The following is a 27704-nucleotide window of genomic DNA, read 5'->3' as shown; positions in this document are numbered from 1 at the left end:
TTGCAATTAGAAAATGGCAGTAATTGGGTTTAGTTCATAATTACGATGGACATTTTAGAAAGTAAATTCCTATACAAGCAATTTTATACTATGAAATTCAACAGTCTTTGATTCACAAAATGTTGGCGGATCCCTATTTTTTGTTGTTGCATTTACGGGTTTAACCCGTGTTATTTGTTATAAATAAAATTCATTTTTTTATTCTTGCCCAATGGGCTAATAGCTGGAAATCATTAGAATGGGAGGTGTTGGAAAGAATTTAAATTCTCATTCCCCAATATCGCTTATACAAATAAAATAACTGAAGAAATAACTCTAGCCCAATGGACTAAAGTGGTATTTTAGCCCCACCAAATATATTAGAATATTTTAAACGTATAGCCGGTCGGCTATACTTTCTAAATACATTCGAATATTTTAAGAGTACAGCCGCGCGGCTATACGCTTAAAATATATTCAAACCAAACACGAAGCTTGCATTCGCAGAGGACGGAGGTTGCAGTCGAAGTCATAGCCATTTCGCTTCTCTATCAACTCAAGCTTCGATTTGTTTTCTTCGGCTTCGGCTGCTTCGTCCTCCGGGTTTGGCACCAAAAAAAGACCCAACCCGCCTAGGAAGCCCGCCCAGCCGCCTAGCGCCCGCCTAGCCGCCTAGCCGACCGCCTAGGCCGATTTTTCGAACAATGCGATTGACAGAGTCTCTAACCCGAAATTGAAAAAATTTAGCTGCAAATTTGAGCTTGAGATTGAGATTGGGAAGCCGAAGCAGTGAAGCACAAGTCAAGTCCATTCCTCTACCTGTTTCCTGCTTTATTCTCTTCTCTCTTGGCTCTCTCCCGAACGACATGTTCAGCTCAGCACACCAACGACAACGACGATAATTCTTCCCTCTGCCAACTCCGCCTTATTCTCTTCTCTCTTCGCATTGACGGCATGGCGCAGAAGAAAAAAATACAAAATTTGCTGACTTGGTGTCTGTCTTCAGTGGAAGGAAATGATGAAGCTATCCTATAATGGAGTTTCTATGGTCTTTCCAATAACAAGGTTCGGTTTTTAGGCCCCAATCTCAAATTCTGACAATTTATTTCTGGTTTGGTTAAGCAATAGATTGATTGGTTTGGTGAAACTTCTTATAAGAAGATGGAGCCACGCACAGTTCCAACAATGAGGCACTTATCACCTATTTCCAGTCCGGGCAAGGGATATGACTTACAAATTATTATTTTATTTATTTTGGAACTGCAGAATTGGTTACACTTTAAGTCTTCTTTTAAGTTTAATAAAATTGGTAATATATTTAGGTGTTATTTTTGGGTGTCCAATTCTTTCCTAACAAGTTAAGAGTATATATCTTCGCAACATTGAAATTGTAGCACAGTTGTGACTGTGGTTGGTAATTTTGTTGCCTTGTCATTTATTGAACCTACCTTCCTTCCTTTATGTGGTAACCCTTGTGTTGTTTCAACATAATCATGCAGATAGTGAAGAAAGAGATCTGGTGAATATTTTTGCTAGTCTCAGTCTAAAGCCTTCGAATCTTCCTGCTCGAGATGCTCCTTGGAAGCGGGTAACTTCTCCTTTTAAGATGTTACATATGTGTATTCTATCATGATTTCAACTACTCATGTTGTGATTTGAATTAGAGTTAATATATTGTTTGGTATTAGGAGTTGATCAGAAAAATGTTGCTTGAGAATATGTGTGGTTTTTTTTTTTTCCAACTTAAATCTTCTAGTGGGATCGCTTTTGCATCCTCTGTTGATGTTTTGAATGCACTGTTTTGTCATGGCTGCTGTTTTACATATTTACATATATCAAGTTCATTAAGCGCTCTCAAAAGCTTCATTGATGTTTCTTTCTTTAGGGGAGGCTTCATCCTTGATGCAGCCACACCTGGAGAATTCATTGGTGGGTTAAAGACTACCATGTAATGCCAGGAACCAAGCCAAACAAAAAAAATTAGAAACTCAGAGAGAATGAGAGGGGAAATTGACTCTTTCCAACTAACAGGAACAAGACATTTTCATTATAGTGTTCTTATGGTCAACAAGGACAAGAATTCCAGGGCTGCTCACCTTAAGTACACCTGATGAACCAGTGAGGGGTGTGTTTCTTTTAGTTTGCACTATTTATGGAGAGTCTGACTCTAATTAGAAGATAATTGTATTAATTTGATAAAGTTTTCTGTAACTGTCTCTCACCTTAAAAAATCTCACAATTAGCAGCATTGGAAACTTGATTAGAAAGTAGAAACCCTACAGTATATAGTTCAAGTTGAGTTGCTGGGAAGACAATTAGTAAGCTATCAATGCTAAAGTTGAATAGCGGGGAGGCAAATTACTAAAGTTCCAAGGACAGATAAATAGGATGAATTTCTCATAAGAGAATGACATGATTTGAGTGGCACTATAAGTATATTGCAAGTACCCTTTTGCTTGGGAAAGACAATTAACAAAGAGAGATTACACTGGAAGCAAAACATAAGCTTTCTAGTTGGTGAGTTTGCAAAGAAGGGTGCCCTAGAAATTTTGAAATTATGTGGCCTACTTCCATTAGTTTATACATTATAGTTATTAATTTGCTAGTTTCAACATATCCAAAGCAGATATTGAAAAAATAGAAATTTCATAGTAAATCAATCTAAGAGTTCAATTATTTCTTCTTCTTGTTTTTTCGTGCGAACGTCTGCCTTGGATCTACCTCATTCTCTCGAGTGCTACATGTGTATTTTACCGAGTCTTTAAGATGTGTACGGAAAACGGAAGTATAATTGAAAAACACGTACATACGTGTATAATACAAGTATTAAACGGAAAAATGCTAAATTCTTTATATGGGTAATAACTCTGGAAATGTAAAAAATAAAAAGGGGACTATAGAAACTCAAGTAATGGATAATGCTCTAAACGAAAATAGGGAAAAACATTTATTAAAAAAAAAAAGGGACCCCAATATAGTCGACCGGCTATATACTCTTTAAATATATTACATTTAACCGTCTAGCCACGCGGCCATACTATTTATTAAAAAAAATGAAGAAAAAAAGACCCCAGTATAGCCGTTCGGCTGTACTATTTATTAAATTAAATTAAATTAAATATAAAAAAAAGGACCCGCCTCATGGCACCTAGGCCGCCGATTTTTTTAATTTATTTTTTAGCCGCCATAGCCTCAGCACGGTTATACTCCGTGCAGCTATACTATTTACTAAAAAAACTTTATAAAAAAAAAAATCAACAGTAAACTAACATCATGAAAAGCACCATTGCACAACATGATCATAGTAGTTTAGAGGATTATCCATTACTATTAGGCGTACGTGTTTTATTCGACAAAAGTTTGCCAAGTTAGAACTGAAAATTTCGGCCACTATACAATATTTTAATATAATTTATTTAAATATTTAAATATATATTATTTTTATTCAATAGTATGTGAAAATTATGTGTACAATACGTGATTTTTGTGTGTATGATTGAAAATTTTGTATTCTACAAATGTATTGAATTTCAAGAATACGTAGGTATGTTACAATACGTGTATTGTATGTTTGCTTGTTAAAAAAAACATGTATTTTACCGAGTCTTTAAGACGTGAACGAAAAAGGGAAGTATTATTGAAAATACGTATGTGTATAATACGAGTATTAAACCGGAAAATGCTAAATTCTTTATACAAGTAATAACTCTGGAAAAGCAAAAAATGAAAAGGGGACAATAGAGACTCGGGTAATGGCTTAATATAAATGGATAATGTTCTAAACTAATCTTATCGATAAACAAAAATAAGGGAAAAAATTATAAATAAAAAAAGAGGATCCCAATATATATTTAAAGAGTGTAGCTGATTGGTTATACTATTTATTAAAAAATAAAAATAATAAAAAATAATAAAAAAAGGGACCCCAGTATAGCCGGTCGGCTAGGTATACTCTTTAAATATATTATATTTAAAGGTATAGCCGAGCGGCTATACTATTTATTTTTGTAGAAAAAGAGGACCCGCCTAGCCCCTACGAACTAATACTCGTTTCGTAGGCATGCCATAATTTTGAACTGATACTTGTTTCTTTTGCTTGATCATTTAAGCTTATGTGTAACATACATAAAGTTTAAGTTATATTTCTTCATGTAGTGTTGTTTCTTCCCCTATTCTTGTGTTAAGTATCCGTATGTGCCCTTTTCATGTATGATAGTATCTATTTACAGATCGAAGACGACTTGAGAGACTTCTCGACGTGGAAGCAATGATGCCTTCACTACAAGATCCTGAGAGCTTGGGTTTTGAGTAACTTTATATTTCTCTTTATTAAAATTGAGTATATTGTGGGCTGTACATGATTGCCGGTATTAATGTATGATTGGATGCAGCTTGCTTCTTTATCAAACCGACGTCCTCATGAAAGTTTGGATCTCCTATGCTTGCGAGATACAAGGGATGTATTACACTTTTCTCCCCTCTTCACATTGGGAATTTAAGGTGTACGTGGGTATGTTATATGTAAGAATGCGATGCTACTTCTTATCTAACACATGTTGTTTGAATTCTCATTTAGAACACTTCGTATATCAATGCCATATGACCTCTAATACCTTCAATTTATTTCAAAACAGAGTTGCAAACTTCTCTTCATTGTCTTGTTAGACTGTTTTGTATCCAATTTTTCATTTGCATAGAATACAAGGTGGACTAATATATCTCATAGCAGAAGAACATGGTTGTCAAGTGCAATGTGAAGGGCAGTAATTGGGTTTAGTTCATAATTACGATGGACATTTTAGAAAGTAAATTCTGATACAAGCAATTTTATACTATGAAATTCAACCATCTTTGATCCACAAAATGTTGGTGGATCCCTATTTTTGGTTGTTGTATTTATGGGGTTCACCCGTGTTATTTGTTATAAATAAAATCCATTTTTTTATTCTTGCCCAATGGGCTAATAGCTAGAAATCATTAGAATTGGAGGTATTGGAAAGAATTTAAATTCTCATTCCCCAATAACGCTTATACAAATAAAATAATTGAAGAAATAACTCTAGCCCAATGGACTAAAGTGGTATTTTAGCCCCAAACCTTAAAATGATATGACAAAATTGTATATTTAAAGGGTATAGCCGGGCGGCTATACTTGCCAAATATATTAGATATTTTAAAGTATAGCCGCGGCTATACTTTCTAAATACATTCGAATATTTTAAACGTATAGCCGTTCGGCTATACGCTTGAAATATTAATATATTCGAATATTTTAAAAGTATAGCCGACCGGCTATACGCTTAAAATATGTTCGATACGAACACGAAGCATGCACTCTCAGAGGTTGGAGGTTGCAGTCGAAGTCACAGCCATTTCGCTTCTCTATCAAGCTTCGATTTGTTTTCTTCGGTTTCGGTTGCTTCGTCCTCCGGGTTTGGCACCGAAAAAAGACCCAACCCGCCTAGGAAGCCCGCCCAGCCGCCTAGCGCCCGCCTAGGCCGATTTTTCGAACACTGCGATTGACTGAAAGTCTGAAACCTGAAATTGAAAAAATTTGGCTGCAAATTTGAGCTTGAGATTGAGATTGGGAAGCCGAAGCAGTGAAGCACAAGTCAAGTCCATAGAAGAAGAGATCATGAGACTCTTAATTCATCTAATTCCATTCCTCTCCTTGTTTCCCACTTTATTCTCTTCTCTCTTGGCTCTCTCCCAAACGACATGTTCAGCTCACCCCACCAATGACATCGACAACAATTCATCCCTCTGCCAACTCCGCCTTATTCTCTTCTCTCTTCGCATTGACGGCATGGCGCAGAAGAAAAAAATACAAAATTTGCTGGCTTGGTGTCTGTCTTCAGTGGAAGGAAATGATGAAGCTATCCTATCATGGAGTTTCTATGGTCTTGCCAATAGCAAGGTTCGGTTTTTAGGCCCCAATCTCAAATTATGACTATTTATTTCTGGTTTGATTAAGCAATAGATTGATTGGTTTGGTTCTTCTTTCTTGAAACTTGATAAATCTTTATGCATTCGATATTCATCCATTGATGGTTCTTCATGGTTTGGACTGCTTTTCATTCTTTGGATATTGCATTTCTGTTATAGATTTTGACATTTGATCATGCCCTCTTGTTTGCTGAGAGAAAAAAAGAAGAAGAAAGATTTGTCTCCTCCTCCTGTTGCATAGGAACCCAAAACCAACCCACCAAAGAACAGAAAAAAAATATTGAAATATTACACCACCTCAAGTGAAAAATCTAATTCATTTAAGCCTTTATATTTGTTCTTGTATCAGCATCTGTGTTTCTGTTATGTGAACTCCACCTCAACTTCAAAGAAAAAAAATAAAAAAAATTAGAGGGTGCTCCCCTTGATTGCTCTTATGTCTTCGTCAGAACCAAAGGCTCCTCTTGGTTAGCAGAATTCAAAGGAATATGGTTCCAGTGACCATCTAGTAGATGCAACTTTGCCTGCTACTGAAGTCAAATCATCAGAACTGAGTATAAGGAATGGTACAAATAATCTTCACTATTATTATCAACAGTGTCTTCTGCATCACGATTCTCTTTCTCTGTTTTAATGAAAGTTTGTAACTTAAATTTGAGTTTCTTATAAAAAGAAAAATTGTAAATTGCTCTTATTGTAGAGTTCATGCAATAGAATTTGGTTACTAAAAGTGTAGCGACAGACTTATTGTATCTACTCAGCTTTTTTTGTTCAAAATATTTTGGATGTGTTATTAAAAGTGTGAAGATAGCATTTTATTCCTACGGAAAATGGATGCTATATGTGCAATGCTTATGATTTCTTATCTCAGTTATAGGAGAGACAAAGACTTCCGTCTCCTGGTGTGTTTATAACTTATAAGGCTGATCAGAGGTTAAAAAGTAAAATCCAAACATGAAGGAATGAAAAATTGTTGGAACTAGAAAAGCATGTGCATATTTTATTCGAGATATCCACATGAAGGAATGAAAAAGTGTTAAAACAACATGATTTCCCAGAATTGAATATATTGTAAATGCAACAATTTATAAGATTACAACTCGCCAAAGGCTCTTGCCAATAAATTAAAGGGAAGCCTGGGGTCAGGACTTGCAAAATGCGTTGAGTGTTTCGTCCAGGGCCTTTCTATCGTAATCACCTGTGAAAACACAATTGCCCAAAGGACCTTTCAAAAGGATGAGCCTTAGTAACCCATCAGCTACCTTCTTATCAACCTGCCATACCAAAAGAAGACAGACACATTAAGAAATAAGCAAAGAAGTTATTCAGCTGTTTCAGTAATCTTACAGGCTCATCCTCTTACCGCCATTACAGATCTGAACATCTCCACCGTCACGGATTCAGGAGGGGCAATAGGTAACTTGAACTGCTTGAAAATGTTGTTAGCTCGCTTCACAAGTGATTCATCGATCCAACCAAGGCGGTATGACATGTCAACAGCCATAACCTAAACATATCACACAAGCTCTTTGAACATTGAGGAATGCTTTTGTGAGGGAACCAAGAAATGAAAAAGTAGAGGGTGATTACCATGCCAGCTGCAACAGCTTCCCCATGGAGCCACTGCCCATAGCCGACCCCAGTTTCTATTGCCTGAATAGACATGGCAGAACATGCAAAAGATTTAATTAGATAGAGCATCTAGCAGAGTATTCCAAAATATAACAAAAGGAGAATATCACATAATAATACAAATGCTCGCAAAACTTTCACAAAATAAAAAGAAATTAGCCTGGACAATCAAGTGTTCAAAACCAAAACTCACATGGCCAAATGTATGACCCAAATTCAGTGTAGCCCTCAGTCCACTTTCCTTCTCATCCAAGGACACAACCTCAGCCTTGTTTTCACATGAGCGCTTTATAGCATAAGCCAATGCCCCTGGATCCCTGCAATGCACCAACTATACTCATCAACATAACTAATCTAAAATGCATCCTTTGCAAGAACAATTAGTCATGAAGCTTCAACAGACTAGAAAAGAAAAAAAATGGCTAGACTATACATATTGTTAAAGGCCTAAAGTCATGAGCACTAGCTCTGACAAAATATTCTCTTGGTTTTATGTCCTGTGACATTTTTCATGTCAAATAGACCACAAATCATGAGAAATATGCAACACGGTACTGGGTCTGGAAATTTTTCATTGTTCCTTAGTGTGAATTTTATACCTCGACATTAAAGCCTGAATATTCCTCTCCTGCCATTCAAAGAATTCTGCATCCCTAATCAGCCCGTACTTGATGACCTCAGCAAACCCTGATGCCAGTTCCCTCTCTGGCAATGTGTTTAGTGTGTCTGTGTCTATAAGCACACATTGGGGTTGGTAAAAAGCACCAATCAAGTTCTTCCCAAGAGGGTGGTTTATACCAGTTTTCCCCCCAACAGAAGAATCAACCTGCAAGTCGACCAACATAAAAATTTGATGCATGAGAAATTCTGAGATAAATGCATGATTCATAAAAAGGAAAGAAGTAGCTAGTGACAGACCTGTGCCATAACAGTTGTTGGAATCTGAATGAAATTAACACCCCGAAGGAAAGCAGCAGCTGCAAAGCCACACATGTCACCAATCACACCACCTCCAAGGGCAACAAATGTACATCTTCGGTCCAGTCTTGACTCAATAGCCTTGTCAAAAACTTTCATAAGAGTATCCTACCAGTTCAAAGAACACAGTTACTCATAATGCAACTGCCAAAATACCACCTTATAGACTAAACTTTAAACAAGCATTTGGACACCTACCATGTTCTTATATTTCTCACCATCTGGTAAAATCACGCTCTCAACCGACACATTTGGGTTATCTCTTGTCAAAGCTTCAACAACTTTATCCAAGTACAATGGCCCAACTGTGTTGTTAGTGACCACAAGAACCTTCTTTCCATGAACATGCCTATATTAAATTAATAATCAACTATGAGCACCCCGGTATCCACGAAACCAAAAGAATTAAAAACGCTAACTTTCAAAGAAAAACGAAAGCTTGCCCTTTTACTAAAGCCAATCACTCCATGTAAAAATATTAAAAGTTCAAATCTTAATTTCTCACTTCGTATATAATTCTGTCAGCAAATCTAAAGCGTCAGCATTAAGAGATGATAGAACCAGCATTTCTCCGAAAACTTACTATCATAGAAAGCTGCTAGCTTGCCCTGTTACTAAATCCAATCACTCCAAGTACAATTTTTTAAATTCACAAGTTTAATTTTTCATATTCTTATACATTTCTCTCAGAAACTGAAAACATTACCAGTTCACATAATCAATTTCAACAGAATTTTAATACACCAGACCTACAAAATGTTAAATTATGAGCATTTAAAACTTTTAAGAGCAAGCTAAGAATCGAAACCTCTGAAGAAGTTCGGGCTGATCGAGAAGTCCAGATCCGATGTAAATTGGGTAGCTCCGACTACCCAAATCGACGTCCACAATGGTGGGAGCCACAGGACCCGTTTTACTTGGCGGTTGATCAACCACCTGCGCCGAACTCGCCATAATCCTCGACGTCGATCTCACTCGACTTGCTCTCAAAGCCGAGTTCCCGCCCCGAGTGAACTCAACGGAGCTCTGCGAAACGAACGAAGACCGCAGAGAAGCGGCTTTAGAGCTCTGAACCCGAAGAGATAGCTCGGCCGAGTTGTTGGGCGTGAATACAGAAGCTTTCAGGGTCGGCTTGGAAGAGATGGAGATAGAGAATGGGTTGGCCGTGGAAGCCATGGACTCGGGTGGGGGTTCGGGTTGGTTGGAGATAGAGGAGAGGGTGGTGATTTTGCGTCTGGTTCTGGTGTGATAAAGAAGTGGGGCATTGTGTTGTGCTGAAGAAGGAAGAAGATGTATTGTGGCGGGGTAGGTGAGTGGGAGGGAGAGATTGATTGGAGGCCGCCACGAGATGGACCGACCAGTAGGTCCGATTCGAGGAATTCGCGATATGAACATGGACACTACTTATCGTGAGAAATTAAAAAATTCGTGATAAGTTAACGAGTGAGTTTTGCTTTGCATGGTATTTTTGCTTTTTTCTTTCTTTCTTTCATTTTAAAAATAGTATTTTTTTTTTATAATTATAAATTAGATCAGTCGGCCAATACAGAGCTCTCTTCTTGTAAAAAAAAATAACTTTTGCTTTTGATTTGATATAATTTTCTCTTTTGTGTCGATCAAAAACAACTTTGATCAAATTTAACTTCATTTATAGTATGATTTGATTATTTTTGAATGAGAAATCAAGAAAGAGTTCAAACCTGGTACCATATCTGAATGAGAAACATGTGCCACTCACAAACAAAATGAGAGGCATCATGCATGTGTCACTACTAAAAAATGAGAAAACTGTGTCATGAATAAAAAATAATTTTTAAAAAGAATATTATTGAATTTGGACCATTGCATTGCATCACCCTTTTTATAACATAGCATTTGGATAATACAAAATAACGATAGTCTAAATTATATGAGAGGGGATTTCTTACAAACACAAAACTATGATGTTATAGGGATTCGAACTTGAAACCTCTAATCAGCAAGTTAAAGTCCTTTCTCATTGGGCTATACCTCAAATTCATACCCAATCTTTAAAATATTGCAAAACAATACATGAAGTCACATAAAACATAAAACATACAAATAAAATCCTATATTAGTAGGAGTGTTAGCAATTCAGTTAAATAATGACGTAAAGGCCAATCTTTGGATGAAGTGGACTCCATTTTTATGTAAGACATTTACAACTCCAGAGTTGACGTGGCACATGGGTATTGGACGACGAGTTTAGTTGAGCATCCACAGTGGGGGGTGTAAATTCGAGGGTGTAAAACCACTTTTACATCCCCTTTACACCTCCGGGAGGGTGTAAATACGTTTTTTGCTCAAATGGAAAAATATGTAAAAGATGTAAAAATAGATGTAAAGCCACTTTTTCTTCATTTTTCTTCTCTTTTCTCGGGTGGGTCCCACTTGCAAAAAATGTAAAAATAGATGTAAATGTACATTTTATTTTACATCTTCATGTTGATGATGTATATTTACAACTCTTTACATCTCCCCATTGGAGACGATTCCAGTGATAAGAGGTGTATATTTAACATATACCCCCATATGCACCCTCCCATTGAGGCTCGTATTTTGGAATTGGGCTTAGAAAAAGACCAACCTTTTACTTCTGCCCCACTACGATGAGACAAAGAGTCCGAAAACCTCACAGGCCGTTGAGTATGAATTTCCAATCGATGAATCCGACGGCTCCGAACGTAGACTTACGAATTTGCTACTAAAAATCGATGCACCGGAGCTTAACCGCATTGGCTTCTCCTCGACGCCTTGCCATTCTCACAGTACAACAAAATGTGACAAAACCCCGCGAATTTTCGAACCCGCGAAACCAAACCTCTCCACTGCCAGTGACACTCCACCCAAAATCTGGCATTTCAAGCTTTAATTTTTGTTCACTCTGTTTCATTTCACATTCAAAACGCAGCGTTTAGTCTCCGAAGTACTTCGAAATCTTCCTTCTTCAACGATTTAGGGTTGTGCATCTTCTCGAGCTATGGAGCTTCGAGCTGGAGGGATCATCGTCTGCACAAAACCCTAGGAAATTGAGTTCTTTTTTTTTTGTCTTTGTGATGGGGAAGAGGAACACTGTGGTGGTGTTGTCATCGGACGAAGAAGATAGAGATCGTTCATCGAGCGCCAATCGGAGATGTATACCGACCAAATTGACCTCTACGGTTCCGCGCACAAACCCTAGACGATCCAAAAGGGCTCGTGTTTCGAGTTCTCGCGCTAGCTTGGGCACAGTACCAAGTAATTGGGATGAGGTAATTTGTGAATTTCTTTTTTGTTTAGTATCTATATACTTAATCGAATATGCAGCCTACGACAGTAAAGATAAGTTTTATGCAATTTAAGCGAAATGGTTTTTTATGCAGGTCAAGCTGTTCTGTGAAGATTTTGACGAAGTGTTTAGTGGGTTCAAGGTATCTGCTGGTACGCCATTGATGTAACTATAGTTTTTGTTCTTCATGTGCTGGTTTCCTTTTTGTTTACACTCAACACTGGTTTCATTGCTTCCATTTGCCTCTGTAATCTCTGTGGCTCAGACAATGTTGATTTCTGTTGGTATTTTATCGTGTGCTATTATGGTTACAATTTACAACTGATGCAATAAATTGGCCACAGCTAATATTACTAATTCTTGAAGTGGGTAATACCTATAATAATTGTGGAAGCATGAATCAGGTTCTGGAAGAAGCAACGTGAAGGAGTTATGGGTCGATAAATACAAACCCCGTTCTTTTGAGGAGCTCGCTGTTCACAAGAAGAAGGTTGACTTTATTGGCTTCGTTTTGTAAATAATGAATATCTGATTACCAGATTGATCCTCTTTCTTATTCCATCTTTGTCTTTGTAATTGCAGGTGGAAGAAGTTAAGTTGTGGTTTGAAGAAAGATTAACAAGTTCAAAGGTTATTATATTTTTCATTGATCCTTTCCTTCAAAAGACTATCAGCAAGTCCAATTTTACTTGAAAAATGGTTCCTTTAATTGGTAGACATCTTTGATTACCTTTCCAATATTGATTACAACTATGGAGTTTTATTTCTTTTTATGTGATTTTTTTCTTCCTGTTCTTGATTCATTTTTCACAATTTCTGTTCTTTTCTGTTTTACTTGCAATTCATTATTGTGGATCTCATTTTTTTTTCTCTCATAATGTACAGGGTTCATCAAGTAATCATGTCCTTGTCATCACTGGGCAAGCTGGTGTTGGAAAATCCGTATGTGTCATAGTTTCATTCATGTATTTATTCTTGAGATCTTTTGTTCAGTTGCTTTGTTAGTTTCATGGATTTCCATTCTTCAAAGTATGCAAAAGAATTCTTGTGTCATCCTTTCCAACATTTGAGTTTAAAACAAAAATTCCCCAAGAATTTGATTAATGGGCTTATGACCTGCATGATTAATATTATTTTTCTCAAGTTATTGACTTGCTGCTTCAGATAATTTATGTGATGGGCTATTTACTATATTTTTAAAAATTTGCTTCTTGAATGAACTCTGCTAATAGAATCAAACATTTGACTAAAAGTTCTGCTTCTTCTCATCTTGTAGGCAACTATTCATGCGATTGCATCTCACCTTGGAGCCACATTGTGTGAATGGAACACACCAACTCCTGTAGTTTGGCAAGAACATTTATACAACTCCAGTGCAGGTACTTTGAGTAATTCTTAATCATGCAGCCAAGGGTTTGTTAAATAGAGTGGAGTTTAAATTTCATGACTTTGCAGTTGAGTATTCTCAAATTGAAATGTACATCTTGTAATTTCTAACTTTACCATCAGTATTTTTGCAAAAAATAAAAGATAAAACGAAAACAAATTGAAATGTAAGGCAAGAGGAAAAACCTAGCTTCAAAATTACAATACATAAAATCTCCATAAAGGATTTGAATTTGAAGTGATCTAATGGAGACTATGCTGTTGTTGGCATATACCAATCTGCTACTAGGAATACGCTACATGTCAAAGTTGGATGAATTTGAAAATTTTGTGGAGAGAATAAGGAAGTATGGATTGATCCCATCATCCCTTAATGAGGGTTCAAAATCATCAATCATACTCTTAATTGATGACCTTCCGGTGACAAATGGTAGAGTTGCTTTTGGAAGACTTCAAAACTGTTTGCATCTTCTTGTGCGATATACTCGGATACCAACTGCTATATTGATCACCGACTACGGTAAAGCCGATTCAGCAGATCACTCCACTGGATACTTAGAAGAACTTCAGTTGTCTCTTGAAAATGTTGGGGCTTGTAAGGTTACCTTTCTTGGACAATTTCTTTTTCTTTTTTTAATTTTTAAGGTTATTATTGAATGCTTACTTTTTATAATGATTTTGGAAACTGTCAGGTCTCCTTCAATCCTATAACAGATAATTCCATCAAGAAAGTACTTTCTAGAATATGTAAAGAAGAGCAGTGTAATGTGACTACTGAACAAGTCAGTCTAATAGCAAAAGCAAGTGGAGGTGACATTAGACATGCAATTACATCTCTGCAGTTTTTCTTTCTGAAACCAAATCCGAGGCATTTGTTGTCTTCATCAAGTCCTGCTATCACATATGCTAAAGAGAAACCGTATGAGGTAAATGCTTTGGACGACGGGTTTTCCTTCCAGTTTGGCAGAGATGATACACTTTCTCTATTCCATGCCCTTGGGAAGTTTCTGCATAACAAAAGAGAGACGGAAAATGTCATGGCATTGGGTATGTTCTGATGAAAGTAGTATGCAGCTTTGACCTTTTATTTTAGTCAGTTTTTTGGTGCATGCATATTGTTAAATGTTTTTCCCCATTTAAATTCTCAAGAATATATTACTCGAAAGTTGGGAACAACTTAATCCCTTATATATATATATATATATATATATATATATATATATATATATATATATATATACACACACATATATACAATTGTTCAAGTGTGGATACCCACCTGAGGATTTAATTTCACTTGAGATGTTCACATCTGAGCTCATGTTCTTGTTTTGTAGACGGAGATGCATTTCATGTGCGGGAAGGATTGTCTAGACTACCACTAAAAATGGATGCTCCAGAAAAGATTCTATGCCAAGCACATGGACAAGCTAGGCCTGTTGCCGACTTTCTACATGAAAATGGTGACCTTTTTACCTATAAATTGTGACTTCCTGAATGTAATCACAATTACTCTCTCATACATGGATGCAAAGTGCATGCACACACGCATACACATGTGAGACAGAGAGCAAAATGGTAGCATATTGATGCTGCTGTTTTCTGTCATAAGACTGCTGCTGATTTCTAACTCTTCCGCACAATTTTCTTGCAGTTCTAGATTTTCTGAGTGAGGAGGCCATAGATGATGCATGGGCAGTTGCTTCATATCTAGGTGATGCTGACTTGCTTCTTGCTACTTTCCGTGGAATGCTAAGTAGACAGTATGAGGCAGAGAATATTCTACAATCAGCTGGTGCCTCAGTTGCTGCTCGGGGTGTGCTATTTGGAAATTTTCATCCATTGCCTTCCAGGTATTCTCTATATGCTTGAATTAATCATAATGTGTGAGCAACGACTCATGTAATTTCAGATAATATCCCCAATTGTTGCAAGTACGCAGGTGGCATGCCGTTCGCCGGCCAAAGGTCTGGCAGGTTGAGCAATCATCATTGCGTAACAAGGTTGGTTTTGAATTTAAATTGCATCATTTTCCATTGCGTGCTGCTCTATGTCATATTTCGAACTTAATGAAATAAATGATATGGTTGGTAGTACTAAGTCTTTGTAGATGATTGATGTGGTTATGTATAATATTCATGTCATTCACTTCTTAAAGACGTTTCTTTTTGATGTGCCATTGCAGAAGGAGATGGTAAAACGGAGATTTGGCGCTTATAGTGGAATGTGTGCATCCGATTTGACAGTTATTGCTACTGAGTACACACCCGTGTTGAAATGGCTTGGATTTAGGGCGGTGCATGGCTACAAGGAAGAAGACAATGTTGAAACGATAAGTTTTGACAGTCAAGAAACCGAAATTTCCGATGATGAAATAGAAGAATGGTAAGACATAGGGAGTACTTGAGAAGCAAAACTTAGTTTAGATTGGCTTGTTCCTGTAAACTAGTTCCTAGAAAGTAATCATTAAATTTTTTTCTGGTACCGAATGAAAGTTGTACAACCTGCCCCCTACCCAACCTTTTGTGGTCAATGCCAGATTCGGAAATCCGAGTTCTTTGTATTGTCACTAGTGGAAGTTTTGTCATATCAAGAGCCAGCTCTGATCTTCTTGGTAGCTGATTAAGTGCTTATAAAAAGGGAGATTCACTAATATACCCAATATAGGAGCTCAAATTATAAAAATACCCTATATGAAATGGACTTTAGAAACACACCCAAAACTCATTTATAACATAACAAAAAGGCTTTTAACTTCTTTTAAATTACAAAACTGCCATTGATTTCTCAAAACAAATCCAACCCCAAAACATATAAACAAGCTCAAAATACTCAGGGAGATTCACTAATATACCCAATATAGGAGCCCAAATTATAAAAATACTCTATATGAAATAAACTTTAGAAACACATCCAAAACCCATTTATAACATAACAAAAAGGCTTTTAACTTTTTTTAAATTACAAAACTGCCATTGATTTCTCAAAACAAACCCAACCCCAAAACATATAAACAAGCCCAAAATACTCAATTGGACATCAAAGTAATTTAATAATCAAAATTAAATTCAATATGACCAATTGTCATTTTTTGGGTTTGTTTATAGAAATTAAATGGTGTAGGGTTTATTTATAGTTTTAGTGCTAAGAATGGGTATTTGACTAAATATCTAAATATTCAATTGGACATCAAAGTAATTTAATAATCAAAATTAAATTCAATATGACCAATTGTCATTTTTTGGGTTTTTTTTGGGTTTGTTTATAGAAATTAAATGGTGTAGGGTTTATTTATAGTTTTAGTGCTAAGAATGGATATTTGACTAAATATCTATTATAGGAACCACTATCTTGAGAATTGTTCTTTTTTTTTTTTTCGTTTTTTGATTCTCTTGAGAAATTTCTTGTGATCAGAAGAACAAATGAAACTTAAAAATATAGTTGAGAAATAATAACAATGCAAATTTTATCTCCGATAAAATAATATGATCTGGTGTAAGAAAATATGAATATAAATTAAAATATAACTATGGACTGTAAAGTCAATTTCAAAACTTGAAATTATAAATTTTATCTCCTAATTCTCTTTATTGTTGAAACTTGAAATTACTATGGACTGTATGTAACGTCAATGGTAATTTAATAAATTTTTATTTACCCCTTATTCAAAGATGACTAAAAAGTAAATATGATCACTATTAAAAAATAAATAAATAAATATGATTGAACAAAAAAATTAACACAGAAAAATCTTCGCTAAAAAGAAAAATGCAAACAAAAAAAAGTCCTTAACATCTAATTCCAACTTATATCAAAATAACTCCTCTCCTGAACATACGAAGGCAAAGCGAGAAATTTTTAACTTTTTAAATATTTTTGGGACTGAGAGAGAGCCTTGTTTGGGAGCACGGAATTGTTCACCGGAAAAACGCAGTTCTTAAATTCGGAGGATATCGGCGATCTTCCGCTTTTTTTATCTTCAGACTTTCCCTCTACTTTCTCCTCCTCCGCCTCGTCATCATCATTGGGTATATAGACTCGTTAATAATATAGCAGCAGTTCATTCCTCAACGGAGAGTTGGGGCTTCTTCAAAGGTACCTCTCTCTCTCTCTCTCTCTCTCTCTCTCCACTTCTTTAGGGTTTATTCTTGGTTCAGCTTATTTTAACACTTTCAATCTTTTAATTTTGAAATATGAATAACTTGAAATTATTTTTGCACTTAATTTTTCAGTTAATATGTTTTTTATTTGGTGAAAATTGCATCAGGGAAAACTATTGTCTTAATTGTAGAAGTTTTATCAATTGAGGTTGTATTGTATTTTGCATGTTGTTTGTCACCCATACTCAAAGTCAAGCAGATGCATGATTATACCAGGTGGGTCTGCATTTTGATGTAACAATTGTAATGGGAATGTTCTAAATAACTTATTGAATAGAAGTGGGGTTATAAGAAGAAATGGGTTGCCATCAGAATCTGTGCAACTGAGATTTGTCATCAGTTGTCCCCTGGAAATGTAGAATTTATTCTCATAAAAAGGTGGTTCATTTAAGTCTGTTCAGACTTCAGAACAGATAATTTTGACTTCTTAGAGCTTGTTAGTCAACTCATTTGTTGCATTTTTGTCTATGTAAAGTTGACCCAATTGAAAAATGTAGGGCAATATTCATTCTTTGTTGTTTGGGCTTATACCTGCCTTCTAGTTTGAATCATGTTTTGTGATTTCAGATGGCAAACCGTCCTACTCGGACGCGGGGACTAACGCTTCAGCATCAGCAGCAACAGTCAAGGGCTAGGTGGACAACACATCTTACTAAGATACTTGTAAACTTAATGGTGGATCAAGTACACAAAGGGAACAGAAAAAATCATAATTTTGGCAAGAAAGCATGGAAGTATATGTGTGATGAGTTCCATAAGAGAACAGGTCTGAAATGGGACAAGGAACAACTGAAGAACCGAGGCGCAGTTTTGAGGAGGATCTATGTTACAGTTACTTCACTTCTTGATCGAAGTGACTTCAGTTGGGATGAATCCACAGGGGCTATTGTAGCCAGTGATGAAGTGTGGGCTGAATATGTCAGGGTATGTTCCTCGTCATATATGTTGCTTGTACAACACAATTCTAAACCTACCTGATATGTAGGATTCTTCTTTAAGCAGGAACATCCTGATGCCGAGACTTTAAAAAGCAGTGGCTGCCCAATTTATAAAGAGCTGTGCACTATATTTTCAGAACCACCAACAAATGGGAAACATGACCATCCAGCTGAACACGAGGGTGGGGATCCAAATTCTCGTCCACTGGAGCAAGAAGTGTCCTCATCAGATTCTGAGGAAGCAAATGACGCCGTCGATGATCAAGAAACAATTCAACCTAGTACACCTAGCACTACCGGTATCCGTAAAAGAGGGCGCAAGGGTATTGATGATGCTATTGCAGGAGCCATATTGGAGATGGCAGCTGCATCAAAGCTGAGGACAGCTGCTACACAGCAACATAATGCTAGATACACCATAGCTAATTGTATTGCAGAATTGGATAAGATGCAAGGTGTTGATGAGCAAGTCTATTTTGCTGCTCTTGATCTGTTCAACAAACCCATTGCAAGGGAGGTGTTCTTGTCTCTCAAAGGTGAAAAACGCCTGATTTGGTTGCTTAGGAAGTGCACATCAGATCCCGTTCTCTAGATTGAATGATAAAAATACTTTCATGTAGTTTTGATCTTTATCTAATCTGTATTTTGTGAATATTGGCGTTGTAACTTGTATATATATTCAGCAGCCTGGTTTTACTTTTAACCCATTTCGTCAAACTTCTGGTTCATAAGTGCGTTTACATTCCGAATCTCAGGAATGTGATATTTTCTGCAATACACAAGAACTATAAAGAAACATGAGGTCCAAATATAATCCCTTGAATTCTAGACTTATATCATGCCAACATGAACAATAGCTTGGCTTTAGCCCAAAACACACAGAATATGGGCAAAGATGCCATGGAAAGCAACCTGTTGTGCCTTCCTGATATGAAAATCTAGTTTTAATGAATCTGAATATTGCAATCAAGCTTAATGTATGTGTGAACACTAAGAAGAAAAGGTAACCTACAAAGCCTTCTCTTTCTCCGAACTTGAATTTTGCTTGTGGTTCATAACAACTGCCATAGTACTTAAAACAAACCAAAAAAGACCTTCATTAAGAATAATTAAATAAAACTAAACTACCCACAAGAAGAAAAGGAAAACTATCAAACTAAACATGGGAAGAGTAAATAGCATTCCAGACGCCTTTCATGTGAGAAAACAGAACAAACATTTGAAAAGTTGAAAACTAACTAGAATATCCTTACTCTGTTGCATTCCAAATATTCAACCACTTCTGTTTCCGGGTCGGTGTTTCCCTAATCTGCTTAATTGTGTCAAGGTTATCTTAAATAGGGGAATCCTGCCACTGATAGTCTCCTCCACTATGGTTAATGATAACTGAAAGGATGTGCATCTATCTATACACGAAAACTGATTACAATGCTGTCATTCCTCCAGAACTTTAAGTCTTTTCATCGATTTAGTAACCCCTCAACATCAAGCTTACTGAAAGGATAAGCGATATACACAGAAAACTGATTACAGTGCTGCCAATCTTCCTGAAATTTGAATCTTCTCCTTACGGTAGTAACCTCTTAACGTCAAGCTCCTGATTAGCACTTTTGGCTTGGTTATATAGTGACTCGAATGCCTGCATACACACACTTGAAAATCCCACCATCGCCTCAAAGACATGAGGAAACCCCATCTGCAAGTTATTTAGTGTCATGGCTCTTGTCACACTCACTGACTTTTCATGCTTGCTCTTCTCTTCTTCTGCTTTTGCCCTCAACACCTCCACCTTTGCCCGCTTCTCAGCAACTGGGTTCTTTGTAGAAGTGCTAGCGGAATCAGGCATTGAATATGGGCCATACTTGGACTCCAGCGATCTAAGCACAGTTGCCTTCTTCTCAAGCTCTTTAAATGTCAATTCTGACTTCTTATTTTGCTTATATTCCTCTGCTTGTTGAACTACAATAGCATGAACTACGGTTAAAAAGCTCTTGATTCCTTCAGATGCTACTTTGTCCGGAATCCGGTCAACTGCATGGTGCCATTCTTCACAGAGCATGTAAATTCTGGATTCTTGACTTGTCTTTGATATTGGATGTCTCCTAAACTGGAAGAGGCTAAGCCGGAGCCATCCTGTTAGGGACTGGATGTAGTCCAATTGAGCCTTGACCAGGTTGCAAAATGACTGGTGCCATTGCTGGACTTGAAGCTCAAGCTGGAGTGTTGCTTGCCTGTGAATCTCAGATGTAGGTTCAGTAGATGGTATTGTGTTCAGGTATTTGAGCTGCTGAACAATGTGTTTTTGGACCTGGTGGCACTCATACATGCTTCTCCACATGCACATCAATCTGTAAAAGCAAGCAAAATATGGTATTGTGTTAAGGTATTTTCAAAGTTTACATGGCTGTACGAATCAGTAAATCCTTCTAAGGAAAAGCAAACAAAGGACACAAAACAACCAGTCAAAAGCAGTCAAAAGAAATTTGTAACTGCTACCCCAAAATATCAGAGCTTTGACTTTCACTCTGTTAAGCCAGATATTCAACATCTATGGCTATTAATTTGAGATGATATATTTACCAAAAAGAAGATATAGAAAATGAAAACTCTTGTATGCTCAAGATTAACCCTTTTGAGTATTGACCAAAAAAAAGACTAACCCCTTGACAAGCTCAATGAGTTGAGGGTACAGCTCTGTCTCCCTGAGTTTGATGATTTCAGCAGAAGTTGTGTCAATGGCCTGTGAAGCAACCATCATTTGTGACTCCAGCTTTTCCACATCATTCTTGGTCTTCTCAGTCTTCACATAGTCTGCCCTCTTCATCTCTAGCTTCTTCAAGGTAGCCACCCTCTTCTCATGCTCTATCTTTATTGTCTCTGCATCCTAAAACCACCCCCAAAACAAAAACATAAATCTAAACTAAATGAAAAAAAACACACACACACATGGATGTGCATGATCTCATTGAATAACTTTAAAACTCCAAAGTTCATATGTCATGCTTGGGCCCCAAAAGTAAAATTAAAACAAAAATACAAAATGATTGTGTATGGGCAAAAGCTCCACCAGGAGCCCACAAAAGATATGGGAACCAAAAGTTTACCTTGACTTCCTGGTATAGTTTCTTTTCCCAAGCATAAAGCCTCTCCACAGTAGAGCAATGGCTGCTACTCGCAACACCCTCCTCTCCAACCCCACTACCTAAATGGCTAGGCACCATCTCATCACAACCCATCTTTCCAAACCTACCAAACTTGGGACTTGAACCTCCCCATGTCCACAGTGAGGGGCTCAAATTACACCCATGGTTATAAACTTTACCTGCCCCCCAAAAAAAAACAACAACATTCATTACATCGAAATATAAAACAGTAAAAATTAAAATTGTTCTCTTTCCTCTCATTTTTCCCCAGTTTTCTCAGCAAACAAACAGAGCTAGAACCCAAAAAGAAAATCACTTCAAAAATAAAAAAGAGATAAAAACTTTACCCCCTTTATTTTGACAAGAAGAAAATCCAGGGGTGGGAACTTCCAAGAGCAAGGAGAGAAGTCCGCCAGCATCAGCAGCCTTGAGGAAATACTCATCAAGCTCCTTTATAATCTCAACCAGATCTTTAGCATTTCTCGAAACCACCATGGCAAGCTCACTCGTAGGCGCCCCACTCTCTTTAGAAAACCCACTGACGACAGAAGGCGGCGCCGCCGTGCTCGCCGCCGTGACGGTGATCACCGCCTCGGAGGCGGTCGTGGTGTCCTCCCACCCTTCTTCAGTCACTGGCCTCGAAGAAGAAGCCACAAATGGGTCCCAGAAATCCCATGTGGACGACGGAGGCGGAGGTGGCGGAGGCGGAGGCGGGAGAGCTGTCGAGGCTGTGGTTGATGTCGTCCATGTGTCAGAGCTTGAGCTGAGTGGCGGCGGCGGCGGCGGCGGTTGTGGGGTGAGAGGGGTTTGTGGGGTTTGCGGTTGTGGTGGCGAGTGGTGGTTGTTGTGGTGGCTGTAGTGGTTGATGTGGTGATGGACGGTAGTTTCGGCATTTGAAAATTGGAGCAGAGCAGCACCAGTGCTGCGAAGAGAACGAAGATACATGGTGTGAGCTGCAGACCAAGCTTGTCTTGCTTTCACGAGCTGCTTCATGTACCTCTTCCTTGATTTGCATCTCGAAACCATCTCTTCTCTATCTATTCTCGAATAGCAACACCCCATTTTGCTCTTGATCAACTTGATTTGCTGCTAAAAACCAGAGAGAAAAAGAACAAGAAAGAAAAATGAGAAGGGTTTGAAAAAGAAAAAGAAAAAAAAGGAGGGTTCTTTTAGCTACATATGAACAGATGAAGCTTGCAGTGTCTCATCAATGGAGGGTCTTTCATGTTATTGGGGTCATGGGTTTTGCTAAAGGTGGTCTAAACTCTAAAAGTGGTTGTATTTTGTGCACATTTTAAAGGCAAAGTAGGCTGCTTTTTGGCTCTGAACCTCTTTCCCAGATGGGCACAGACACAGAAGACAGAGAAGCACACACTTACCTCCAAAAACCACACAGTTTTAGTAGCTGCGATGTTCTTCTTGTACGATTTTCTGGGTTGGCAAAACAACATTTGCCCAGTTTGATTTGATCTCAACTCAGGAGCTTTCGATCTATCTTTCTCTCTCTCTGAAGTGAAGATGTAGGTTTGAGACTTATCTAGGATGTGGTAGAGGGACAAGGGGCAGGGCTTGAGCTGGAGCAGGGACACTGGGCTTTGGGAAGAGAGCCAGAGGGCATTGTATATATTTGAATTTACTGACCAAATTACCCCAACCATGTGTCTGTATTTACCATGAGCTGGTGTGTCAGTCTGGAACTCAAAACAGTCAGCATCCAAAGTTTGAGTTATGGGTTCAACTCTTCAAGCTTCTTTTATTTTTTCTTTTTACCACCATTTATTAAGTTTTTGGATTGCCAAAACTGACTCAAGTGCTGGAGAGCTTTTTGTGGCAAAAATAAATTCAAATTCTAACATCAACATTTTACTCATAACGTTAAGTTTCCTTTTTCTCATAACCTCAAACTCTAACTAACTCTAACATTTGGATTTTGGGACACTGATGATTTGAATCCCAAATGAACAAGTGGTGTGTAAACAAACTGCACGTTTATGTTGACGGATTATAAAGAGAAAAGCATATATATCGGGTTTCATACATCTATGTGTATGAAATATATTACATAAAAGTTGTTCATTTTATTGATGGTTGAGTCAATTCACAATCAAACGGTGCGGTGATGTCTCGAGAGAAACATAAAAGGAGAGAATGGCTCAAAATAACAATTCAAATAGATTAATGTTAATCCGATCAAGGAAACCTTAGATTAATGCTAAAAAAAGACAGCATTATTCTTCTCAAAATAAAAAACTGTACTTTAAGTATATTCTATTACCATATGATATAAACAAAAATTTTGTTTGATACGGATATCAGATGGGTATCAAATTGGAAGTTAAAATTTGTTTTGTTTTCTATCTCTTTGGTTCTTTTTGGGAACCGTGGTGGATTCCAGAGAGAGAGAGAGAGAGAGAGAGAGAGCATTCATTTCAGGGTTAAAATGGCAACAACGTTGCCTTTCAGCTTTCTCAAATTTTAAATTATGCGTTCTTCGGTCACCTCATACATATATATAAAATGTTAGACACAGTCTTTAACGTGTGCATCAACAATTATAGGCCCTTGATTGAAGTGAATGTAGACTTGTTTGGGCAACTATAAACCGTTGATTTCAAGTGACCAATGCATGTATAGACCATTGTCGTTAACAGAAACTCATGTTTAATCAGAATATTATGCGTACAAACTGAAGCTTCCTGACTTATCTCAGCAATGCAATTATACATCTTCTGTTTTCTTTGACAGAAAATTATGAACTGATGAAGAAAGCAGAGAGCTTTTGAGCTTGTTACCATCTAGGATTCTTATTTTGGCCTGCACTGCACCACGTATATCACAAACTTGAAGCTAGAGATGGAGACCAACTGCATCAACATGTTGACTGTTTTGAGACGCAAAATTATTATAGAACTCTAAATTGTTATAGAACCGCCTCATGAAAGTTTTTCTCGGATCGCGATCATTGGCAAGGCTTGGAAATGATTTGGCGACAAGAATCACAGTTCTTTCACCAAAAACTCCGATCTTTCTCAAGGCCTTTTAGGCCCTACTGGGCCAGACCAAAACAGCGGGCGCAGCGTAACGATAATCGTCCTTCCGTATACCCCGAGATTTTAGTCAAAATAGTTCGTTAATCCGTTCCACGACCGCACTGGAAAGTCCGAAGCCCAAGAAAGATAAGGATGTTCTCCCCTACACGCGCTCCTAAATCATTTTAAATACCACGCTCCACCAACACCCTCCAATAGTTCACTTTATCCTGCTCTTCAAACCCGGTGCAACACACGCGCTCTAATTACGCTGCACCATAATCACCTTCAATAATAAAATAATAACGAAAATTAAAAATTAAAAATAAAAAAACGCTCAAGCTTCTCTCCCGCTAATCCAATCCAGTATATCCATCCACACACAGAGCGAGCCAAAGCAAAGCAAACCAATCGTTGCCTTCAATTCAATCGTTGTGTTCGTTGCCTTCTTCGCTCTTGATTTTGCTTCGATTCCGCAAAGCCTGCGATTTCGTCGGCCGATTCTCTCATGGCGGAACCAGTAGTGGACGCGCAGTACCTCAAGGAAGTCGAGAAGGCTCGTCGGGACCTTCGCGCTCTCATCTCCGTCAGGAACTGCGCTCCTATCATGGTTCGATTGGCGTAAGTGCTCTCTTTTCACTTTCGTCTTCGCTGTTTCCACGTTCCGTTTGGCTCCCGAGAAAAACTAGGAGAAGGAAGGGGAAATGAAATTTATATCTAGTGTCTAGTTCTAGTTTTGAGTAAGGATGAGTTTACTGTTTAGGTTTTGAGTTTCTTTTTTTCTTTCTTGCATTTTCCGTTTGGCCAAACAGCTCATTAGTCTGTTACTGTTCGATCACCAAAGTCAATGAATAAAAGAAGAAGAAAGTTTTAATTTATTCTTTCTTTTTTAATTTTTAAATTCTTACTAATCAGAAGTTACATTCAATCAATTGAGGCAGGTGGCATGATGCTGGGACATACAATGCTGAAACAAAAACCGGTGGCGCTAATGGCTCCATCAGGAATGAGCATGAGCTAAACCATGGCGCAAATAGTGGTTTGAAAATTGCTGTTAATTTTTGTGGTGAGAATTTTTGGGAACTTTTATCTGTACTGAAGTTCTTAAGCAATTCATTGATAGTTTATACTGATATTTTTCATATTAAAAAAACAAAAAAATTGTACTGATTTTGATGAGGTCAACTCATAGGCAAAGCTTATCTATTGGGTTCTATTGTTTTTGCAGTATCCTAGAGTTAATTCCAATTCTGAGTTGCTGCACTCTTTGAAATGACTGAAATTGGAAACAATTCGGTCTCCCGAGAAATTTAATTGTAGATGCCAAACAGTTTATTTTTCCCCTAATTCTTTTGTTGTTCTGTTTTGATATCAGAGGAAGTCAAAGCCAAGTATCAGAAGATCACATATGCTGACCTCTACCAGGTGACTGTAGTTTTTCAATCTCTCCTTGTTTTGTTGTGAACCTTTGGCTTTATGTTGTACTTGTTGTTTGGTCCTAGATATATGCTATTTCATAAGGAAAATGTTAGTGTAACATAATACACTGCAAAGTTCAATGGACTCTGTTAGATTTCAAGGGCCATTGTTTTATGAATTATGGTTCCGATGTGTGATTTTCTGGGGAGGATCCCATCTTTATGGAAATTTTCTATCTCATCTACCAATGTAGGTGTAGTTTTTATTTATTTATTTTGTTTTATGAATGGAGCAAGTTTTATTTTGATCAGATAAAAAACGTCACACACATGCACTAGTTAGGTGCTTTTATTTTTTTTCTGTAAATATTGGATGAGCTAGTTACCTAGCTCCATGTGAGAACCAGAATTGAGTAACTCGTAATTTTTCTGTCTTATGATCTTAGCTTGCTGGGGTTGTTGCTGTCGAGGTCACTGGTGGCCCTACTATTGAGTTTGTTCCTGGTAGAAAGGTACGTTCATTCATGGCAGTTGTTAATAACATATTTATCAAGTATGTTCCTTGCAGTTGTTGAACTTTCTTTCTATCTCTGAATCCAGGATTCATTGGAGTCTCCGGAAGAAGGACGGCTTCCAGATGCCAAACAAGGTATGCATGCCTATAAAGTTTCAGCTGCTTTAATACAGAAACTTAGGTTCTCTCTCTTCTTCTTGGGTTATTTTTTTATTAGTGTGCTAAAGGAAGATGAACAAATCATTATTCTGATTTCCTTCAATGTTGTAATGGTTTGTTTTTTCGATTTTGGTGCAGGTGCATCACATTTGAAGGACATCTTTTATCGCATGGGTCTGTCTGATAAAGACATTGTGGCACTGTCAGGAGCCCACACATTGGTAGCTTTTTAATGGACTCAACAAGGTGAAAAATACTTTTCAGTTATATATAATATACATATATTGAATACTTCTTTGTTTCTGTAGGGTAAAGCACATCCAGAAAGGTCAGGCTTCGATGGCCCTTGGACGAATGAGCCTTTGAAGTTCGACAATTCATACTTTGTGTAAGAAATACTTAACACAATTGATTTTTAAAACTTTCAATTGGTAGGACCAAATGCGGCACACATTGACAGTTGTTTATGTTGTAACTAAATGTTTATCAGTGAGCTACTCAAGGGGGAATCAGAGGGGCTGTTGAAACTTCCCACAGACAAGGCTTTATTGGACGATCCTGAGTTCCATCGCTATGTCGAGCTTTATGCAAAGGTAACTAATTTGATTTATCTTCGGTAAATCAGTAAATAAATTGCAAGGAAATTAAGAGCTTGGGTGAAATCAAGGCTTTACCTTTTGGCTCTATTACCTTGCAGGATGAGGATGCATTCTTCAAAGACTACGCAGTGTCACACAAGAAACTATCAGAGCTAGGCTTTACTCCATCGTCTAGCATCAAGGAAGCCGTAAAGACAAGTACTTTGGTGGCACAAAGTGCTGTGGGAGTTGCCGTTGCTGCAGCCGTTGTGATCCTGAGTTACTTATACGAAGTTCGTAAAAAAGTCTAGTGAAAATGTAAATAGTTTTAATAATATCATGAGAAGCCAGTGAAGCATATTCCATCAGGGGAACATATGATATTAGTACTTAATTGTCAGTAAGACCTGGACTTTTCTGTAATAAGTTCTGAAATTCTAGTACTGAGCTTATAAAGTACATGTTTCCAATAGATATGGCCCATATATTGCTTGCTTTTCGTAACTTCACCAAGAAATTTGAAAGCACAAGAAAGTAGGTGCAAGATGATGCTTC

The 27704-nt window shown here is 37.4% G+C and overlaps 5 protein-coding genes and 1 long non-coding RNA gene across 9 annotated transcripts; 4 read left to right on the top strand and 2 right to left on the bottom strand.

Annotated features, from left to right (window-relative positions):
- The first annotated feature begins 496 nt into the window (after positions 1 to 496).
- Positions 497 to 2217, top strand: LOC148293354 (uncharacterized). The gene is made up of 3 exons (XR_015825858.1): positions 497 to 1044; positions 1479 to 1567; positions 1865 to 2217. It is a non-coding gene; the product is annotated as an uncharacterized LOC148293354 (long non-coding RNA).
- A 4678-nt stretch (positions 2218 to 6895) lies between these two features.
- LOC110758653 (3-dehydroquinate synthase) lies at positions 6896 to 9831 on the bottom strand. The gene is made up of 8 exons (XM_021960566.2): positions 9344 to 9831; positions 8734 to 8884; positions 8476 to 8643; positions 8157 to 8383; positions 7751 to 7874; positions 7516 to 7578; positions 7289 to 7432; positions 6896 to 7199 (listed from the first exon to the last, which is right to left on the bottom strand). Exons 1-8 carry the CDS (start codon positions 9709 to 9711, stop codon positions 7068 to 7070), a joined length of 1377 nt encoding a protein of 458 aa, XP_021816258.2. The 5' UTR covers positions 9712 to 9831; the 3' UTR covers positions 6896 to 7067.
- A 1356-nt stretch (positions 9832 to 11187) lies between these two features.
- On the top strand, positions 11188 to 17234 carry ATRAD17 (RADIATION SENSITIVE 17). 3 transcript variants are annotated; one of them, XM_088244725.1, is made up of 13 exons: positions 11189 to 11807; positions 11919 to 11976; positions 12229 to 12314; positions 12407 to 12454; positions 12710 to 12766; positions 13101 to 13203; positions 13500 to 13810; positions 13903 to 14257; positions 14548 to 14673; positions 14865 to 15063; positions 15153 to 15213; positions 15396 to 15595; positions 17098 to 17234. In XM_088244725.1, coding segments are annotated over exons 1-13 (1800 nt in total). In that variant the 5' UTR covers positions 11189 to 11612; the 3' UTR covers positions 17099 to 17234. The 3 variants fall into 3 exon arrangements, with proteins under 3 accessions (XP_088100852.1, XP_088100851.1, XP_088100850.1); XM_088244726.1 differs by lacking the exon at positions 17098 to 17234 and having other exon boundaries at positions 11188 to 11807; positions 15146 to 15213; positions 15396 to 15536; XM_088244724.1 differs by lacking the exon at positions 17098 to 17234 and having other exon boundaries at positions 11190 to 11807; positions 15396 to 15803.
- LOC110758662 (L10-interacting MYB domain-containing protein-like) lies at positions 17165 to 19011 on the top strand. The gene is made up of 3 exons (XM_021960578.2): positions 17165 to 17305; positions 17938 to 18294; positions 18373 to 19011. Exons 2-3 carry the CDS (start codon positions 17938 to 17940, stop codon positions 18898 to 18900), a joined length of 885 nt encoding a protein of 294 aa, XP_021816270.2. The 5' UTR covers positions 17165 to 17305; the 3' UTR covers positions 18901 to 19011.
- Positions 19012 to 19247: 236 nt separating this feature from the next.
- Positions 19248 to 23058, bottom strand: LOC110758637 (protein ALTERED PHOSPHATE STARVATION RESPONSE 1-like). Of its 2 annotated transcripts, none has more exons than XM_021960547.2 (5): positions 22831 to 23058; positions 21799 to 22540; positions 21413 to 21630; positions 20969 to 21192; positions 19248 to 20656 (listed from the first exon to the last, which is right to left on the bottom strand). In XM_021960547.2, the coding sequence occupies exons 1-5, from the start codon at positions 22900 to 22902 to the stop codon at positions 19876 to 19878; spliced, it is 2037 nt and encodes a 678-aa protein (XP_021816239.2). In that variant the 5' UTR covers positions 22903 to 23058; the 3' UTR covers positions 19248 to 19875. The 2 variants fall into 2 exon arrangements, with proteins under 2 accessions (XP_021816239.2, XP_021816248.2); XM_021960556.2 differs by having other exon boundaries at positions 21799 to 22537.
- A 1760-nt stretch (positions 23059 to 24818) lies between these two features.
- LOC110758673 (L-ascorbate peroxidase 3) lies at positions 24819 to 27621 on the top strand. Its single transcript, XM_021960587.2, has 9 exons — positions 24819 to 25101; positions 25422 to 25546; positions 25856 to 25905; positions 26345 to 26410; positions 26499 to 26547; positions 26710 to 26792; positions 26880 to 26959; positions 27062 to 27164; positions 27269 to 27621. Exons 1-9 carry the CDS (start codon positions 24989 to 24991, stop codon positions 27458 to 27460), a joined length of 861 nt encoding a protein of 286 aa, XP_021816279.1. The 5' UTR covers positions 24819 to 24988; the 3' UTR covers positions 27461 to 27621.
- Positions 27622 to 27704: the final 83 nt, after the last annotated feature.

The sequence above is a fragment of the Prunus avium genome, chromosome 7, assembly GCF_965620075.1.
Source record: "Prunus avium chromosome 7, drPruAviu1.hap1.1, whole genome shotgun sequence".
Classification (NCBI taxonomy): Eukaryota; Viridiplantae; Streptophyta; class Magnoliopsida; order Rosales; family Rosaceae; genus Prunus; species Prunus avium.
This window is presented reverse-complemented; position numbering and strand designations above follow the sequence as displayed.

What these genes read in the sequence shown, in the direction of transcription:
- LOC110758653 (XM_021960566.2), bottom strand. Translation starts at nt 9,711, where the DNA reads ATGGCTTCCACGGCCAACCCATTCTCTATCTCCATCTCTTCCAAGCCG. An exon ending in CAACAACTGTTATGGCACAG is followed by an intron (nt 8,384 to 8,475) that starts GTCTGTCACTAG and finishes GTCGACTTGCAG; the next exon opens with GTTGATTCTTCTGTTGGGGG. An exon ending in AAGCTGTTGCAGCTGGCATG is followed by an intron (nt 7,433 to 7,515) that starts GTAATCACCCTC and finishes TGATATGTTTAG; the next exon opens with GTTATGGCTGTTGACATGTC.
- ATRAD17 (XM_088244724.1), top strand. Translation starts at nt 11,613, where the DNA reads ATGGGGAAGAGGAACACTGTGGTGGTGTTGTCATCGGACGAAGAAGAT. An exon ending in TACCAAGTAATTGGGATGAG is followed by an intron (nt 11,808 to 11,918) that starts GTAATTTGTGAA and finishes TTTTTTATGCAG; the next exon opens with GTCAAGCTGTTCTGTGAAGA. An exon ending in AAAGATTAACAAGTTCAAAG is followed by an intron (nt 12,455 to 12,709) that starts GTTATTATATTT and finishes CATAATGTACAG; the next exon opens with GGTTCATCAAGTAATCATGT.
- LOC110758662 (XM_021960578.2), top strand. Translation starts at nt 17,938, where the DNA reads ATGGCAAACCGTCCTACTCGGACGCGGGGACTAACGCTTCAGCATCAG. An exon ending in TGTGGGCTGAATATGTCAGG is followed by an intron (nt 18,295 to 18,372) that starts GTATGTTCCTCG and finishes TTCTTTAAGCAG; the next exon opens with GAACATCCTGATGCCGAGAC.
- LOC110758637 (XM_021960547.2), bottom strand. Translation starts at nt 22,902, where the DNA reads ATGTTGTTTTGCCAACCCAGAAAATCGTACAAGAAGAACATCGCAGCT. An exon ending in AACTATACCAGGAAGTCAAG is followed by an intron (nt 21,193 to 21,412) that starts GTAAACTTTTGG and finishes GGGTGGTTTTAG; the next exon opens with GATGCAGAGACAATAAAGAT. An exon ending in CTCATTGAGCTTGTCAAGGG is followed by an intron (nt 20,657 to 20,968) that starts GTTAGTCTTTTT and finishes TTGCTTTTACAG; the next exon opens with ATTGATGTGCATGTGGAGAA.
- LOC110758673 (XM_021960587.2), top strand. Translation starts at nt 24,989, where the DNA reads ATGGCGGAACCAGTAGTGGACGCGCAGTACCTCAAGGAAGTCGAGAAG. An exon ending in CATATGCTGACCTCTACCAG is followed by an intron (nt 25,906 to 26,344) that starts GTGACTGTAGTT and finishes TTATGATCTTAG; the next exon opens with CTTGCTGGGGTTGTTGCTGT. An exon ending in TTCGACAATTCATACTTTGT is followed by an intron (nt 26,960 to 27,061) that starts GTAAGAAATACT and finishes AATGTTTATCAG; the next exon opens with TGAGCTACTCAAGGGGGAAT.